Raw genomic sequence first — 17211 nt, 5'->3', positions numbered from 1 at the left:
CAGTAGCAATAAAACTAAAGATGAATATACAGTACTGTGTGTCAGGGCTAGACAAATACCCAGGCACCGGGTTACCATGGCGACTAAAAACTTGGAATTGGTGTCGCCTAATGTTTTTCATTTATGATAACTTAATTGAAGTCTTAGGGCAGCACAAAAGTATCGGAAATTATACCGATATATCTGCTAGCATTCAAAACGCTCCTTAAGTCCTGGAAAAGCCAAAAAAATACACTAATTTGGGCCGATTTTATCGGCAAAAAAAATTTCTTGGCGTCTAGGAAATTTTTATGGCTCCTAATTTTTTTCTCGATTTGTCAAGCCCTGCTGTATATGAAATAGACTCATTTGGAAATTTTTTTCAACTTCATCAAATTAACCAATTACGCTTGTGTATAATGCATGATAACCGGTAAAAGTAATAAATTTTAAATATTTATTAAGTTGACCAGGTATACGCTTGAGTAGTATATATAATAACCGGTAAAAGTGACAATGTTTTCAGCGTTTATCAAATTTACCAACATTCCAGTAAAAGCGATACTTTTATCAAACTTACCAAGGCGATCTATAAGCATGCATAATAACGATTATTATGTATCATAACCGATTTATCATATTTATCGTGAAAGGTCTATTTATGGACATTGAGCGGAAACTACGAATAAGTTTATTTTTTCGTTTCTTGCCGATAAGTTGATATCTGGATATCTCTTCTTTTTACACACTACTTTGAGCACAAGTGATCACAGGAAAGATTAAGTAACATTGCTGGCTTAGTGAAATCGTTAACCCAGTGATTTTCTGATCCACAGTTATCGGGTTCACGGATAAGATGCGATAACTTGTTCTGACGTCATTGATGTTCTCGATAGCAATCAATCAATCTTTGAGCTCGTTTCGTTCATTATCCAGTCACCCGAAGGAATCGTACACTTTATTTCGATTCAGGAACGACCCCAAAAAAGTGAGTACTGGCCAGTGTTTCTTAAACTATTTTTTACCCGTGTCCCTTTCTAGACCATTTTTCTTGTCGTGGGCCCGTCTTATCCAGCCCCCCCCCCTCTACAGTGTACTGAATTTAGGCACAACTAAATTTATGCTAAGTAGTTTTATTTTGAATAAGTTTAATCTCTGTGGGTAGTAGATAGGTGATCATCCCTAGCAAGAGCCGAACTATATGGGAAAAATCCCGTATTTTACGGGACGATCCGATGAGCTTTCATAATCAATCTCCCATCATATCACCCTAGATTGCCTCAGGGTTAGAGTTCAGATTGTTTCCTTTTTTTCTGTGGGTATTGTATGTAAGGAAGCGTGGGGGGGGGGGGGGTGATGGATTTTCGGAACTTCTATATTATAATATATTGCATTTATTGAATAATATTGCACTTCCAATCAATCCGTTGAAAATTACCTGTATCAACATTTTTGGTTAAATAACGAATTAAAGAAACTTCGACTACCAAACGGAAAAACCGATGCATTTTTTTACAAAATTCGAGACGGAGGAGAAAAACCGGAACTGTCCCAGAAAATACGGGTTGTATGGTCACCCTATTCATAGCAACTAATTTTTAGCAATTTATAAAATCATCCCTGTCAACAGCGAGCTGTAGGTCCACCCATGTATGCAACGCTGTTTCATGTGTAGGGGTATGACGGTTATGGGCTTATGAGGCATCCGGTTCATGTCCGGATGGGCCCGCGCGTTAATATAGTCCTGGTCCTAACGACAGCTTTGCTTTTATTCTGAAAGTGGTCACGTTTCTCCCTAATCATATTTCATTTGAAAGCTTGAGAGTCCTCAGTGGCTCCCCCCTCAATCACATGTCGCGGCTACATTTCCACTTGATTTACACTTGTGGCCTTCTCAATGTATATTCCACAACCACGGGGGTGGAGCATACAACCCCAGGTTGAGAAGCCTAGTCTAGCATTGGGCCGGGAGTTTTACTGCCTCAAAGTAAATTTATCGTAAAATTTCAATTTTCTCTGATCATTGCGCTGGGACTCTGTCGGATTGCGTGCACTGAATATGTAAATGACTGAAATTTTAAGAATAATACTGAATTTAAACTTCTCGGAAGCAGCTTATACAAACAAAACAGAATTGGAACCTGACCGTAAAAGAAACTATTGTAATATGAGAACATATATAGGAACTGAAAAAGGAAACAGATGATTGGCCATCCCTACACACGTTATTACGTAATAACAAGATCTTGAAAGGCTGTCAGGAATACGACCTCGTGTCAGTCATTACTTGGCAACTTTCCAAGATCGAGGTGAAAAAAGAACAACTCTATGCAATGGCGTCTTGACTCCATCATAGAAGAAGAACCTCGTGGTTGAATTCAAAATGGTAAGATTTCGAGAATTTTATTCTGGTTTCCCGATGAGAGAAATATCGATTTTTAGTTGTTACTTTCTTTCATATTCATTTTTTCTTGTTACGGATTGGAAATGGATTCTTTCGATAGAAGTTTAGTACGTCAATTCATTCGATATTCTTTTATGAATAGGCTACACGGTGTGTCTAGGTTCAGTTGAGATTCAATTTTTTAACCTTTCCTTCTGAAATGGTAAAGCTTGTGAAGCTGTGAAATTTCGATACTTGACGTTTAAGCTGTTACCATCAGCTTGCGGTATTGTGAGCTACAACTAAGGCCCGAAAGCTTGGGCACTTCAAATGATCAAAATAGGCAAAAAACAAACTTTACATGCTTAAAATAGGCAATAAAAAGGCATTTGTAATTGATTGTAAAAAAAAAGGAAAAGAAAAGTTACTGAAAGCTGAGATATATTAAGGATTTGAAAACTGGCTAAAATGTTGGCAGCACCCGCTCAGTCTACTGTTTCAATAATTGCATCATTTTAGTCAAGTTAATTTGGTATTACCGCGTCAAGTGTTTATGGTCCCGTAAGGTTAGATCGGGGATTCAATCGAATACTTGATATGTAATTAGCTAACATGCAAAAAATAGTGCTAGCCGAAATCAAAGAATAATTATATCAAAATCATAACGTTTTCAAATGAAATTATTGAAAAGGATAATTTTTTTTTATAATAACGCCACACATTTTCCTCAAAAATTGTGAATAATGAGCTTTGTTTTCGATCGGTCAGCTTAAATTTTAAAGAATCTCTCAAATTCTGGGCTGGATTTTCACGTATCTGAAGTAACTTGCTATGATTGTTTGCAGTTTACTTATCTATGGTGTGAAAAATTAAATAAAAATGACATGGGCTACTGTCAGCCTGCTGTAGCTGTCAGTAAAGCTATTGATTGTCAGTAAAGCATTGGTCAGCTATTCAACTACAATGCTGTACGTGAGCAACACGTGGAGAAATAAACTTCCAATTTATTCTCTGCTTCACTTTGTTGTTTTCGTCTAGAACTCACATTGTTGATGCAAATTCGACGGTATTTTGATTGCTAGATGAAAACTACGTACAGCAAGATGAAAAGTCTTTGTCACTTCAATACCTAACACCGATTTACTTATAGGTACTTATTCCCATTTGTGTCTAAATATGGTCCGGGATGGAAGGCTTTTTGATGAGAATTAATAGTAAGGGTTGAAGATTTTTTTTTTGAAGTTCTCAGTGCTAAAAATATCGAATTGCACAGAAAATGGCCTCTAAAATTCACTAATAAACATAAAACAATGTCGAAACAAGCATTTACGACAGAAAAATCTTAAAAAAGGCATTTTTGCCAAAGAAGTTCGAAAATAGATAATAAAAGGCATTTACGGAATTTTTCCCTGACTTCACTGCCGGGCTCTAGTTATAAGCTGATCTGACATTCGTCGGATCCAAGTAAAGCCCGAGATACACATGCTACTTAGCAGCCCGAAACCATTCTACATTCCAGCAAGTCTAACAGTTGAACAAAAAATGAACATAAAAACTTGCTTTGTAAAATAACCGGAGGAATGACAGTTATGTATGATAGTCGCATATTATTATTTTTGTTCTGAGACATCACCCACCATCCCCAAAAGTATCCTAGTTTTTGATTAAAGTTCCAGTACTCACGAGTAATTTTTCTCAATAAACTACTTAACCAAATGCAGTCAGATTTTTAGGGTACCTTAATGAGACAGTGGGAGAGAGAATTATGAAATAATTCAATTTTCGACCACCAGGTGGGAAAGTGGCATTTTTTTATTAAATATTCCTTTTTCCCATGGAAAACGTGTACACACTGAAGAGCCAAAAAAAACTGGTACACCTGCCTAATATCGTGTAGGGCCTCCGCGAGCCCGCAGAAGTGCCGCAACACGACGTGGCATGGACTCGACTAATGCCTGAAGTAGTGCTGGAGGTAACTGACACCATGAATCCTGCAGGGCTGTCCATAAATCCGTAGGAGTAAGAGGGTGTGGAGATCTCTTCTGAACAGCACGTTGCCAGGCATCCCAGATATGTTCAATAATGTTCATGTCTGGGGATTTAGGTAGCCAGCGGAAGTGTCTAAAGTCAGAAGAGTGTTCCTGGAGCCACTTTTTCCAGATCCGTATTACAGTGAAAACTAAACTTTCTAGAAATTTCCACAAGAGGAATATATTTTCTTTCCGATTGTTTGAGCTGATAAATGCTCCCCCACACAAAATAATAATGATAGAAAAAACAAGGAGGAGAGGGGAAAAACTATAAAGTTTTATGTTATTTATGCTGTACCTTCGTATACTAGCTCGAAGGAAAGGGAAAAACATCCTTTCTCCTCCCTCTTCTGTTATCAGACTTTGAACAAAAGTCGACCCCGCCCACTGGCAGTTGATTGACTGGACGGGAGGAGGGAAGGAAAACAAGTTATCAGGAGAAGTAAACTTACAACGGTATCTGGGCTCGTTGCCGGAATGAGAGAAATTTAAGAAGCCAAGATATTTCGGGATTGCCAAAATAAAGCGGGGCCAAGTTATACGAGATGTCTCGGGATTGCCGCTTTGAAGGTTAACTTACCAGAACTTGGACACACTATAAAAACCAAAATGTAAGTTATTCTATTGCATTCAAACATGGTCTATCTCCAGATGAACCCAGGAGTAGTTGTAAAGCCGGCAGTCAGCAAAGATCTGGCCGTGGTGCTGGCGTCGAAACTGTACGGCTTCGAGGTCGAGTCCATACGAGAGATGGTCAGCTTCGACGACAAGAATTTCCACATACAAGTAAGCCGAAGCTATTGTACAGGGTGTCCCACGAATTCGTTAATACAGTCGAACCCAGTTATAACGAACTCCAAGAAACCGAAGAAATCACTTCGTTGTAACGAAATTTTGTTAAAAAGGAATTCCAGGTTTTAGCATTTTCCCTATTTGAACTAATCTGGGAATTAGAAAAGTGTTCACTAAAACGAGATTTTTTGTTTTCGCTATAACGGGATTCGACTGTAGTTTAAACATGCATAGAAATTGAAGTAATTTGTTTATTTGAATGCGGTTTGCGAAAAAGTTATTCTCGCGAAGGACCAGACCAGACCAGAATTAAACTTTTTAGCCGATTCCCAGCCCATGGGTCCAACTACCGGCATAAAAACTGGCCAAGAAGGCCTATGAAGAGTAAAATGTGGTAATGTTTGTTGATAGATAGGTGCGGCATGTAAGTGTAGTGAATGTTAAAAGAACTGGTCAAAATTGGTCAATATAGTCATGATCGAACAGGCAAAAGCCACCACAACCACAGAAGCAGGTCACACGTCTTCAGTCAGCAACATCAGTTCAAAGTAGAAAAGGGAGTAATCACATGGGGATCGTGACGGAAAAAAAAACCCCCAGCAAGAGCATCAAAAAGCAATGGTAAAAGAGTTCTGTTTCAACTTAGTGCATCAGAGTTAAATGGGGGAAATTAGAGATATTTATGTGAACACAATTTCAGATCACAAGAGACTTTTTTTTTTATCATATACATTTTATGCAGTTCAAGTCCAATAAGTATTTTGTATGGGAAAACATATGGGGGTAGAAGTCGAATGATGTAGATCAATTAGATACAATTAATGCTGAATAGATGCGAGTAATGTTGGATAGATAGAAATAATATCGATTAGGTGCGAATATGTCGAATAAATGAAAAATCGTCAAAAGTACAAGGTGCAAATATATCTTTATCTGAAACCGACTATAGGTCAGACCTACCACAATGAAGTGATTTTCTGCCCTTTACCCAATTGGGTGAGCTATAGCGGAAGGTGCAAATATAGAGTACGGAATGTGCACTTCAAAAATATTTACAAGTGAGAAAATACCTTTACAAATTTTCCCATGTAAGGTGCCCAATTTGCTTGGGTCCCCTATATTTTCTCAGAGAGTCAGTGTCATAATCAACAATCTCCCTCAGATGTTCAAATTGGGAGTTAAGCATACGAGATCGAATTGATCATTGTTTAGTTTCTTAATGTATGTGAAGATATGCGGTATGCCCAAGTCTTGTCTTATGTTTATTCCCCGAACGAACCAAGGGGCTCCTACAAATCTCCTAAGAATTTTATTCTGTATGGTCATTCTCACGAAGGGTGAGGTTTTTTGGTAAAGAAAAGGAAAATTAGTTCAAATTTTTGTTGATGGAAGCTGATCACTGGAAACATGCAAATTAGAGTCCTATAAAATGCTGAGGCATGCACGATTAACCGCCAATTTCTGAATTTTCCTGTAACTGGCGATCGCATAAGGGTTCAATTGGTAGCTTAAGTACAATTGGTGAAGTTGTGTTTTACCTCAGCTACGAATCGCCGTCTTAATGAATGTTTCAAACACAGAAGGGACTGAAGAAAAGTTCAGACAAGAAAGGAGCCCAGTAACAAGACAATGGTAATGGTTTACAGCTCTCTCTATCGACAAAAAATCGAACTGATTTTGTTTCTGCACTGAAAAAAAAAATCTACTTTCGTGTGGAAAAACTTTCTCGCAAACCGCATTCAAATAACTTCACAATTTCCTCAATTTTTATGAATTTTTTTAACTAATAACGAATTATAAGACATTTTATATAATTTAAAGGTATTTAACTATAGAAATAAATACGAAATTATTATTTAAGCAATGTCGTTTAAATTGTTCTTATTATGTCAATTCATATTGATGAAAATTATTTGTGTATATTACAGGTCTCGAAAGAGCACAAGAACCCTTTCTTGTTGGACGTTCATCAGGGAGGCTACACTCTCAAAGTCACCAACACCGCCAAAAGCGCTCTTCCAGGCCATTTCGGTGAGGATTTACACAGAAAAGTCCGTTATAACGACAGTCCACAATCAGAGGGGAAAATTGCCGCTATAAAGGAATTCTCGTCGATCATTTTTGTTGCACCACGGTCATTTTCTGCACACGAGGCTACAATTTATTGCCGATTCCGAACGGCAGCCTTTTTTTTTTTAATTTTCTCCGAGGAGTTACTACGAACATCGTCGGTGTGCAGGAACTCCCTGTTGTAGTAATCTTTTTCTGCGGTCAGGTCGTCGTTTCTGTAGTAACCCTGTGTCAGGAAAGTTTCTGACAAGGACGAACCAGGTTTCGAACTCGCGACAGTATAAACATCTTTGGTATTACAGGCGAGTATCTTATCGACCTGGGCTACCGCGCCAATTTCTTGTTATTAAGGAATTTTTGTATTTTGTACCGAGAAACATACAAATGGGAGGAAAAAACATATGAGAGTAAATTTATCTCTCTTTTCCATCTTTAATTTGAACTACCGTTGCTGAAATATCTAGAGTTGGCTGCTTATGCATACACAATTTTGAATTGTACTAGACCAGAATTAAAGTTTTGGCCGATTCCTAGCCCTGTGGGGCCAACTGTCGGCTTAAAAACTGACCCAGAAGGTTTGTGAAGAAAAGAAAGATTGTTTATGTTGGTAGATAGAGTTATGTAATGTTTGTATGTGTAGTGTGTGTAGAAAGAATTTGTCAAATTTAGTCGTGGTCTCGAACATTGCTGGTAAATGCCGCCGCAGTTCGCTCACACAATCGTCACCATCTGCAGTCACGTAGCATCTAACTAGGGAGGGCAAAAAACATCACATTGGAATTATGACGCAAAAAACCCCAAGTTAAGAACAATCAAAATAGTAGTAGTAGTATACAGTTCTGTTTCGTACTCAGTGCATCAAAATTTATTTTGAATTGTATAACAAAATTTTGCACTTTATGGAATGCAGCAGTTTTTGCAACTGGAGTATTCGTTGCGTGTGCTCAATATAACATTTAAGGCAAAGAAAATGATTTAGACCTCTTTTCCCCTGTGTCCAGTTTTAGAAGATTCCAATAAAAGAGACGGGGTGGGGAGGGAAGGATTTTCGAGGGAAGCAACAACGATGTCAAAACCAGAGGGTGCGTCCCACCTGCTTGGTGGGCGTCCCAAAATCAACTGACGGTTTTCAAAATGGGATAGTCGTCAGATGGCGTAGAAAGTTCGAGTGCGAAATAAAAAATTTGGAAGTAGAAAAATATGTTATCTTTGATTCAATTACTTTTCTTCTTACAGATCCACGAATTTATGATTTCCTTCCAGAAATCACTAAGTTTATGGTCAATCAGTTTCAGCAATACGTTTTCCACGAATTTCTTTTCCAGATTCGATGCATGCAGCCATGAAGCACCTGCATCGGAAAGGATTGTCCGTGCCTTTGCCGATCCAGAACCTTCAAGGTGATACGTGGACCTTACAAAATGTCCCTCTGCTGCGGAAAACATCATCTTGCGGTAAGCATCTAATGAAATGAAAAGAGATTAATCATTGGTTCACTTGGGATGTCCGTTCATTTTCATCTTTTGTGATTTGTATTGAACTTGAGATCTCACGACAAGATATATATTTATTATTTCTTCCAATTCTTCTAGCCGCCAACGGCCAGGCCAGCTCGGGTAAATGCGGTGTCCACCTTTTGACGTATTTGCCAGGTATGCCGGTCGGCAATAAGGATTACACGACTGGTATCTTGCACGAATGGGGCGATTTGCTGGCGCAGTTTCACATCGCTGTGCAGGTAAATATATCATATCATTTTTACAATATGAGTTTAGGAAAAGCACTGAATATGGAATACTTTATATTAACTTTCTTCGCTCACAAGCTTTTGGCAACAAATTTGGATGATCTCTATGTTTTCTTTATATATGGTAATCTCTCTTCTAACCCCTTTCTTCTTATATTCCTTCAGGATTTCATTAACGAAATTATGTACCAGAAGAAGATATTCTGGAACATTGAACATATTCCAGAGATCAAGACATTCATGCAAGTTTTACCAGAAGAGAGGGCGTCACTAGTACTATCAGTATTGGACCAGTACGAGGAAAAAGTATCAAAGGTTTTACCTACTCTGCCATCAGGTACGTGTAAAACATTTCATGTCTGGGCAATTATGCTATGATAATAAGTGAATTTAGTGAACATTATGACGGTCGTCCACTGGAACCGATTTGATGTAATAAACAAGTTGCGCACAATTGTGTGTATTCGCAAGACTGATTCCCTGAACGTCGTACACTAAGACCAATCGTGAGAGACTTCCGATATTTGTAGTGACAGATCCGGTGAAAATGGGATTTTATGCCTCTTACCGTTTCTGCGCTGGTTCCAGTGTGCAAAAATTTTGGTTTTTCACTATTTCCTCAGGGTAATTAAAGAACGCACTCGCTTGCACGTAGTGCAGTCGTGACCTGAGTAGCGTGTAAGTGTCGCTTTCAATAGACGACGTCAGACGGCCTTAGTCGTCTGTAGTCGCCCACGTTGCTGGCAGTGTGTTTTCACTTCCAGTGGACGACCAGCCATAGGCTGTACTAGACTGTTGAATTATGCATAATGTGACTGAATCGATCGCATTTCTCCATCCCCCGTACGCAGGTTTCATTCACGGCGACTTCAACGAGAACAACGTCCTCATCAGGGAAATCGCTGGAGACAATCCGAAGTGGAAAGTGGACGGGATTCTCGACCTCGAGGACATGCACTGGGGCACCTACGCCTGGGATGTCGGGATGATGTTGGCTTACGTGTCCCTGGAATGTAAAGCGATTGATCCCGTGGAAGGCATGGGTCATTGTCTAGCTGGATACCTCAGACGGAGATCACTGACGGACGAAGAGCTCGCATTTCTGAAGGTTGTGATTGGTCACGGAGCTGTCGTTTGTATCAGTTGCAGTATCTGACTTAAAACTGCTCGGACTTTCGAAGTTTGTGAATTCACTTTGTATTTATATTTCTTTTTAGATGTGCATTGTATGCAGGCTTTCTCAGTCTCTGGTCTTGGGAGCCTATAGTTATAGCTTGGAACCCGGGAATTCCTACCTGTTGGTATCCGCCAAGTTTGGATGGGAGAGGCTCAAGCTCATCTGGGAGATGGACGAAATGCATATCCTCGACACCTGGAAATCGATAATCGCATCATATTCGACGTAACGGGTTGCTTAAGGACTGAATGCAAGTACGCTAGCGACATCCGATTTATATTTTTTGTATCATTTTTTAATAAAAGCCTTGAATATTTGCAACGATGATTTTCCCACACACCTCTTTACGGGCCCTTACGTGCAGACGTGCAATTATTTCCTCCTGGGCATTGAGTGCAGCTATTCATTTTAGCTTCATAATTGTCTCCGCCGGTATAACGATGTGAGTGATTGGGTACTTGGGAGCGCGGGGCCAGTGCTATAAATCATAATAAATTAAATCACTAATTTTCGAACACAAACTTGCTCTTATACAGGGTGTTCTGTTGATGAACCGACAAACTCAGAGGGTTAGTAGTAGACATCAACATGGACAAATTTGCAATGGATCATGGGGTCACAAACCACGTTGAGAAGGTGAAAATCACGAAAAACTCATGCAGGCTCTGAGTCCAGAGGAGACGAAAGGTGGATGTCAGTTGGTCACTGTGCACTCGTGGGTTCACTCACCATATCTGACGTAAGCAGTGTCGCGAAACGCATGCGCTGGGGTAGGATCCCGCTTTGCGGACGACGAAAATAGCGCTATTGCAGTAGTAAGCAGCAGGTGTAGCAGTTGGGTTGTCTGTTTCAATGAGTATCGTGATGTCTGACTACACGAACGAGAAATTTAATCAGACTGGAAACGCAACCACTGAATATGTGTTTATCAATGTTGAAAGGAAATACAGTACCCAGTGCAAAAGTTTAGTGATTGAATCGCCGTGTTTTGCCGTATTACTTATGGCGACGAAAGTTTTCTGACAGGGGGTCAAAAATGGCTAAAAATCTGCTGGCGTAATACTTGAATGGCCCCTCAGCATGAGACATATGACAAAAATTATTTATTCTTAAGTAATTCATGCTCGTATCAGCCATCATTCACATTCTGCGTGCCACCTAATAGTCCGGTCCAGGGCGGAGATACGCCTCCCCCCACCAGCGTCAAAAGTGGAGTGGGCAGATCTAATTAGGGTGACCATATTTCCTCGAGAGAAATACGGGAAATTGGGATTCCAAACACGGGAAAATACGGGACATCGCTAATTATTGCCAAAAATGACGCCGAATCCGAACAAAATTGCCAAATATTGTTAAAATTACGGAAAAATCACAATGGCGGGAAATAAAGCATTACGAAAATTGCGGTGGATTAAAATGAATTCCACGAAAAACAAAACGTTCTCCAAGACAAATGTGGGAGATTAATATTCTCATTTATAGTTGCAATTATCACAATATAATTTATGAGTTGAAAAATAATTTCAATCGTTGTGACTTCAATAAAGAATAAAAATTCATGTAGACTTTGTGTAAAATACGGGAAAAACTGGGACACTTTTGCCTAAAAGTCGGGACGCCCTAAAATACAGAATGTATACGAACACTATTACGGGACGTATGGTCACCTAAGTTCAGTCAGTTATCTCGGATTCGCAGCATAGGCGACGGAACCTAGGTTCTTCGGCATATTTGAGCCAACTCCAGTAAATTTTGTAAGGGAGGCCGAGTCCCCCCCCCCCCTATAATTTCTGAAAAACAATGAAAAATTTCTACATCATTGTGCTTATTTAGAAAATTTATTACAATCACATTTCATTTTTTCACAACACTTATATTTTTTTAATCTATATAATACAAAGTAATCATTGAAAACTAAGAAATTCATGTAAGTTTTGCTATTTATCTAATAATAAATTAAAATGTCATGAGATGTGCTCATAGATGGCAGCACTGAATCATAGTATTAATATAATGTTTTTTGTCAGAAGTCCGACGCATTCGAAATTATGAAACGATGCTTAGATAATTAGAAAGGCAATTACGCAGCACAGTCAACCCTTGGCTTACAAACGACTCGGTTTGCGAACAGTTCGATTTTACGAACAACAAAACAAATGATTCATTTTAAGAATTCATCTTGGTTTCATGGCACCCACAAGGGTGGGGCTGACAGGTCTCCAGGCCTGGGACGGTTCTCATAATGTTATTTTGTCTCTTCATACTATAAATTATCATAAAGGGGCCCATGAAAGTCTGGGGCCGCAAAAGATCTCAGCCTAGGAGTCCCTGCTCCAGGATGTGGGGCCATGCTTGGTTTACGAACACAGAAGATGGACTGAATTTCGGGGGATGGGTATTTCAAAAGTCTGTAGCGGATAAAGAACGGATTACTTCATTTTACATTGATTCCTACGGGGGAAAAATGTGTTTCGGTTTCCGAACAATTCCGCTTAAGAACGGACTTCAGGAACGAATCTAGTTCGTAAACCAAGGGTTGACTGTATCTGTTTGAATCATTGAAAAGGGGGGGGGGGCACACCTAGTGTCATTCGTCTACAGTTTTACGAAGCAGACAAACGTCGTAGGTCGAGTAATGATTGCTGCCATGCGTCGAATTTCCCGACACATTGAATTTTCTTTCACTTTCACTGTGAAGCACGCTCATTGAATTGAAGATACCCTCCGTTCTGGCCAAATTCCCTTCTATATCGATGAACAGGAACAGAGCTCCTAGTTTCATAGACGAAAAAATGTTCTGAAAAGGTAAAAAAAAGCAGAGAAATATTTAAGACAGCGATGATGGGAAAAATAAACATTTCTTTTAGGTCAGTATTATGTTATAAAAGTTTAATAAAAGATCTTTCAAGAAACTTGAAAAAAAAAAACCAATCAATAAGCCTATTGATTACATTCGAACACATGCAATTGATAAGCTCATTGGTTGCACTTTTCTGGTTCTACAAAAGACGTTTTATAAAAGTTTTTACTACGATCCCTGCCTTAAACACAAACGAACACACTGTCAATGAAACTAAATCGCACATGACGCACCTCCAAATGCAGGGGATTCTTAACCTTCTTCAGCAGTGACCCAAAATCAACATAAAGATCAGCTTCGTGACCCATGGGACTATTTGCGTTTCGAAATTTGTGAAACCAGTGAAGCAATAATGCATTTATAATAGGATTATGTAAGTGGCTTCGTATGACTCGTCTAAGGAAGCTCCCCCGCGAATTCGGCTTGGGTTGTGAACTATAGCTGAAAAATCCCTGGCTGTAAGTGGATGTGAGCGACCCATCTCGGAAGCCCTTGCGACACACAAGTTAAGATAGATAGATAGTTAGACAGAACCGCAAAGCACCTTACTTCCGTTACTTCAAAAAAAGGCAGAATTGTGACGGAAAAGTTAGAAAATATTTATAGTGGTGACTCCCCTTGCCCCGTGCTCGCAACTATCGAATCAATCGCGTCGTTCTCCCCATGAAGACAGCCATCAACTCGATGCAACGTACAAGCCATTTGACTGAAATGGATATCTGAACCCAATGCACCTCCACTGTCACGGGAAACGAAGAAATAAGGTCTCCGTCCACAGTGTTGGGTAGTTCTGTTTCCCTTTACTTCTTCTTTTGCAGAATCATGAATTTGGTGTGGGAGATTTTGAGGTTTTTTGTCACTGATACTGAAGATGATATTCACGAATCTAGACATCGCCCTGGAATCAGGGCCGCCCTTATCAGAAACGGGGCCCGAGAGGAAAATAATTTTAGGACTCCTTATCTCCTGATTTTATATATTTTGGGAGGGCGGAGAATTTGACATTCTGAGATTCGTGCATTATCCCCGAATATACACGCATGCTGAAAAATATCCATTCAGCAGTCAAAATTTACAATTAATGAGAGAAACAATTCCAAAACTAATACAAATTTAGAACTAATGAGAGAAACAATCCCAAAACGAATACAAATTTACAATTAATGAGAGAAACAATCCCAAAACTAATACAAAGTTACAATTAATGAGAGAAACAATTCCAAAACTAATACAAATTTACAATTAATGAGAGAAACAATTCCAAAACTAATGCAAATTTACAATTAATGAGAGGAACAATTCCAAAACTAATACAAATTTAGAACTAATGAGAGAAACAATCCCAAAACGAATACAAATTTACAATTAATGAGAGAAACAATCCCAAAACTAATACAAAGTTACAATTAATGAGAGAAACAATTCCAAAACTAATACAAATTTACAATTAATGAGAGAAACAATCCCAAAACTAATACAAATTTACAATTAATGAGAGAAACAATCCCAAAACTAATACAAATTTACAATTAATGAGAGAAACAATCCCAAAACTAATACACATTTACAATTAATGAGAGAAACAATCCCAAAACTAATAAAAATTTACAATTAATGAGAGAAACAATCCCAAATCTAATACAAATTTACAATTAATGAGAGAAACAATCCCAAAACGAATACAAAGTTACAATTAATGAGAGAAACAATCCCAAAACTAATACAAAGTTACAATTAATGAGAGAAACAATCCCAAAACTAATACAAATTTACAATTAATCAGAGAAACAATCCCAAAACTAATACAAATTTACAATTAATGAGAGAAACAATTCCAAAACTAATACAAATTTACAATTAATGAGAGAAACAATTCCAAAACTAATACAAATTTACAATTAATGAGAGAAACAATCCCAAAACTAATACAAAGTTACAATTAATGAGAGAAACAATTCCAAAACTAATACAAATTTACAATTAATGAGAGAAACAATCCCAAAACTAATACAAATTTACAATTAATCAGAGAAACAATCCCAAAACTAATACAAATTTACAATTAATGAGAGAAACAATCCCAAAACTAATACAAAGTTACAATTAATGAGAGAAACAATCCCAAAACGAATACAAATTTACAATTAATGAGAGAAACAATCCCAAAACTAATACAAATTTACAATTAATGAGAGAAACAATCCCAAAACGAATACAAATTTAGAACTAATGAGAGAAACAATCCCAAAACTAATACAAATTTACAATTAATCAGAGAAACAATCCCAAAACGAATACAAAGTTACAATTAATGAGAGAAACAATTCCAAAACTAATACAAATTTACAATTAATCAGAGAAACAATCCCAAAACTAATAAAAATTAAGTTGAATGAGAGAAGAAATCCCAGAATTGAGATGAAATTTCGGAACTAATGAAAAAATAAATCCCAGAATTGATGAAAATCCAGAACTGATGAAAATTTAGAATTAATGAGAGAAATTATTCCACAGAATTGGATGACAAAGTTTCACAGAATTGATGAAAACTCCAGAATCAAATCAGTTGAAGCTCATACGCCTTGTTTATACTACGAAAAAAAAAATATATATGTGACGTACGTATATTTTTCGGCTTTATACCGTAAATGAATACGGGTAAAGTTAGGGGCCTCCCAAACCACGAGGGCCCGATGTGACCGCACCTGTTACACACCCTAAAAGGCTGCTCTGCTTGGCATCGTATACATTTAATTTCTTCCAAATTATGGTAATATTTTTCCAGTTTTGGTTTATTAGTTCTATATGTTATACACAAGAGCTGCTATTAGAAGTTCACAAGAGTCCCATGCACGGATTAATTCATTCTACACTGATTCCTGTGAGAGAAACTATTTCAGTTTACGAACAAATTGGTTTACGAAGGGTCTTACGAGGGTAAACTAAGGGAGGACAAAAAAAAAAGAATCCGAAGCAAGTTAAGGTCGTAAACCGAGAGTTGACTGAAAAAAAAACCAATATTACCTCCTATCCCCCGTTGATATAACAATCCTTTCAACAGTGTGGTAAAAACTCACCTTCAAAATTCTATGTTTCTTCCCGGCAGTTACCCAAGAGAGAACTTTTGTCATGAGTACGACATCTGAGGAAGCTATTCCGGTAATATTCTCTGTCTCCCACAGATCGCAGGATTCATATGAATGCGAGACACCACTAGCTGCGCCGAGAAGCGAGCTAAAGTCGCCGTGGTCACCAGATAATGCGGTGGCTACCATCTCCTCGAAAATAACTTGCCAACCGGCTTTCAAATCGACCACCGTGAGGTGAACGGAATCCAGAAATTGCACCATCCACCCAGCGTCTCGCTGACGACGGCTGTGCAGGGCGCTACAGAACCCAGCCAGATCGTTACCGGGTCCACCACCGACGCTAGCTACCTTCAGATCGGTCTTGCTCGATAAGAAAGCGAATCCTGGACACATCTCGAACAGTTCCAGGCACACGGATCGAACCAACGCCGAGTGACAACCTGCGTACAGCTGTAAGTAAGCGCAGCAAGTCACAATGTCGTTGAAATCGATTCCTTCGAAGTCGAAATTGAACCTCCATGGTCGATTTCTCACAGAGGTCTTCAGGGATGACACTTTGACGACCAAATCATCTTCCGAATAATAGTGATTTTCTCTTACGTTTCTTAACACACGATCGAATAAATCGTAAAGAACCGATTCTTCTCTGTATCTCGACGCGTCGGCCATCGTGCATGCCAGCAATGCGTCTGACAGCATGAAAAAAAATGTCGAGAGCAAATTATATTGGTAATGAAAAGAAACAACTATATGTTTCAATGTAATGTGTGAGAGATAAGCTGTTATCAAGAGATAAACCCTGCAATGGTTTTGGTTTTACTCTTTAGTCATCGGTTTATTATTATTGTTGTTATTACTCACATCTTCGATGACACGAGAGTATAGAACTTGTTTATGCAAAAACAAAAAAGGAAAGCTTTTGTTTCAAACTTGATAATTATATTATCAGCTTGTCATCTATTGAGATCGGAGATAAGAAATGATCCCGCTTTGAATGATATACGAATTGATTTCTAATCATCGAGTTATCGGCAAATCCTATATTGCAGCATAAATAAATATAAGTGGAAAAATAGTAGGTAGA

The 17211-nt window shown here is 38.4% G+C and overlaps 2 protein-coding genes across 3 annotated transcripts; one reads left to right on the top strand and one right to left on the bottom strand.

Moving 5' to 3' along the window:
- The first annotated feature begins 737 nt into the window (after positions 1-737).
- LOC149071733 (hydroxylysine kinase) lies at positions 738-10497 on the top strand. 2 transcript variants are annotated; one of them, XM_089247763.1, is made up of 8 exons: positions 738-967; positions 5044-5178; positions 7113-7215; positions 8580-8708; positions 8847-8992; positions 9167-9338; positions 9853-10109; positions 10219-10497. In XM_089247763.1, exons 1-8 carry the CDS (start codon positions 863-865, stop codon positions 10405-10407), a joined length of 1236 nt encoding a protein of 411 aa, XP_089103889.1. In that variant the 5' UTR covers positions 738-862; the 3' UTR covers positions 10408-10497. The 2 variants fall into 2 exon arrangements, with proteins under 2 accessions (XP_089103889.1, XP_089103890.1); XM_089247764.1 differs by lacking the exon at positions 738-967 and adding an exon at positions 2255-2365.
- A 1138-nt stretch (positions 10498-11635) lies between these two features.
- Positions 11636-16828, bottom strand: LOC149071732 (uncharacterized). The gene is made up of 2 exons (XM_089247762.1): positions 16116-16828; positions 11636-12975 (listed from the first exon to the last, which is right to left on the bottom strand). Exons 1-2 carry the CDS (start codon positions 16824-16826, stop codon positions 12766-12768), a joined length of 921 nt encoding a protein of 306 aa, XP_089103888.1. The 5' UTR covers positions 16827-16828; the 3' UTR covers positions 11636-12765.
- Between the last annotated feature and the right edge of the window lie 383 nt (positions 16829-17211).

This window comes from Pholcus phalangioides, unplaced genomic scaffold, assembly GCF_987345545.1.
Source record: "Pholcus phalangioides strain wild (caught in Gottingen) unplaced genomic scaffold, Ppha-v1.0 ptg000018l_1, whole genome shotgun sequence".
Classification (NCBI taxonomy): domain Eukaryota; kingdom Metazoa; phylum Arthropoda; class Arachnida; order Araneae; family Pholcidae; genus Pholcus; species Pholcus phalangioides.
The sequence above is the reverse complement of the archived record's forward strand: the minus strand, read 5'-3'. Positions and strand labels throughout refer to the sequence as shown.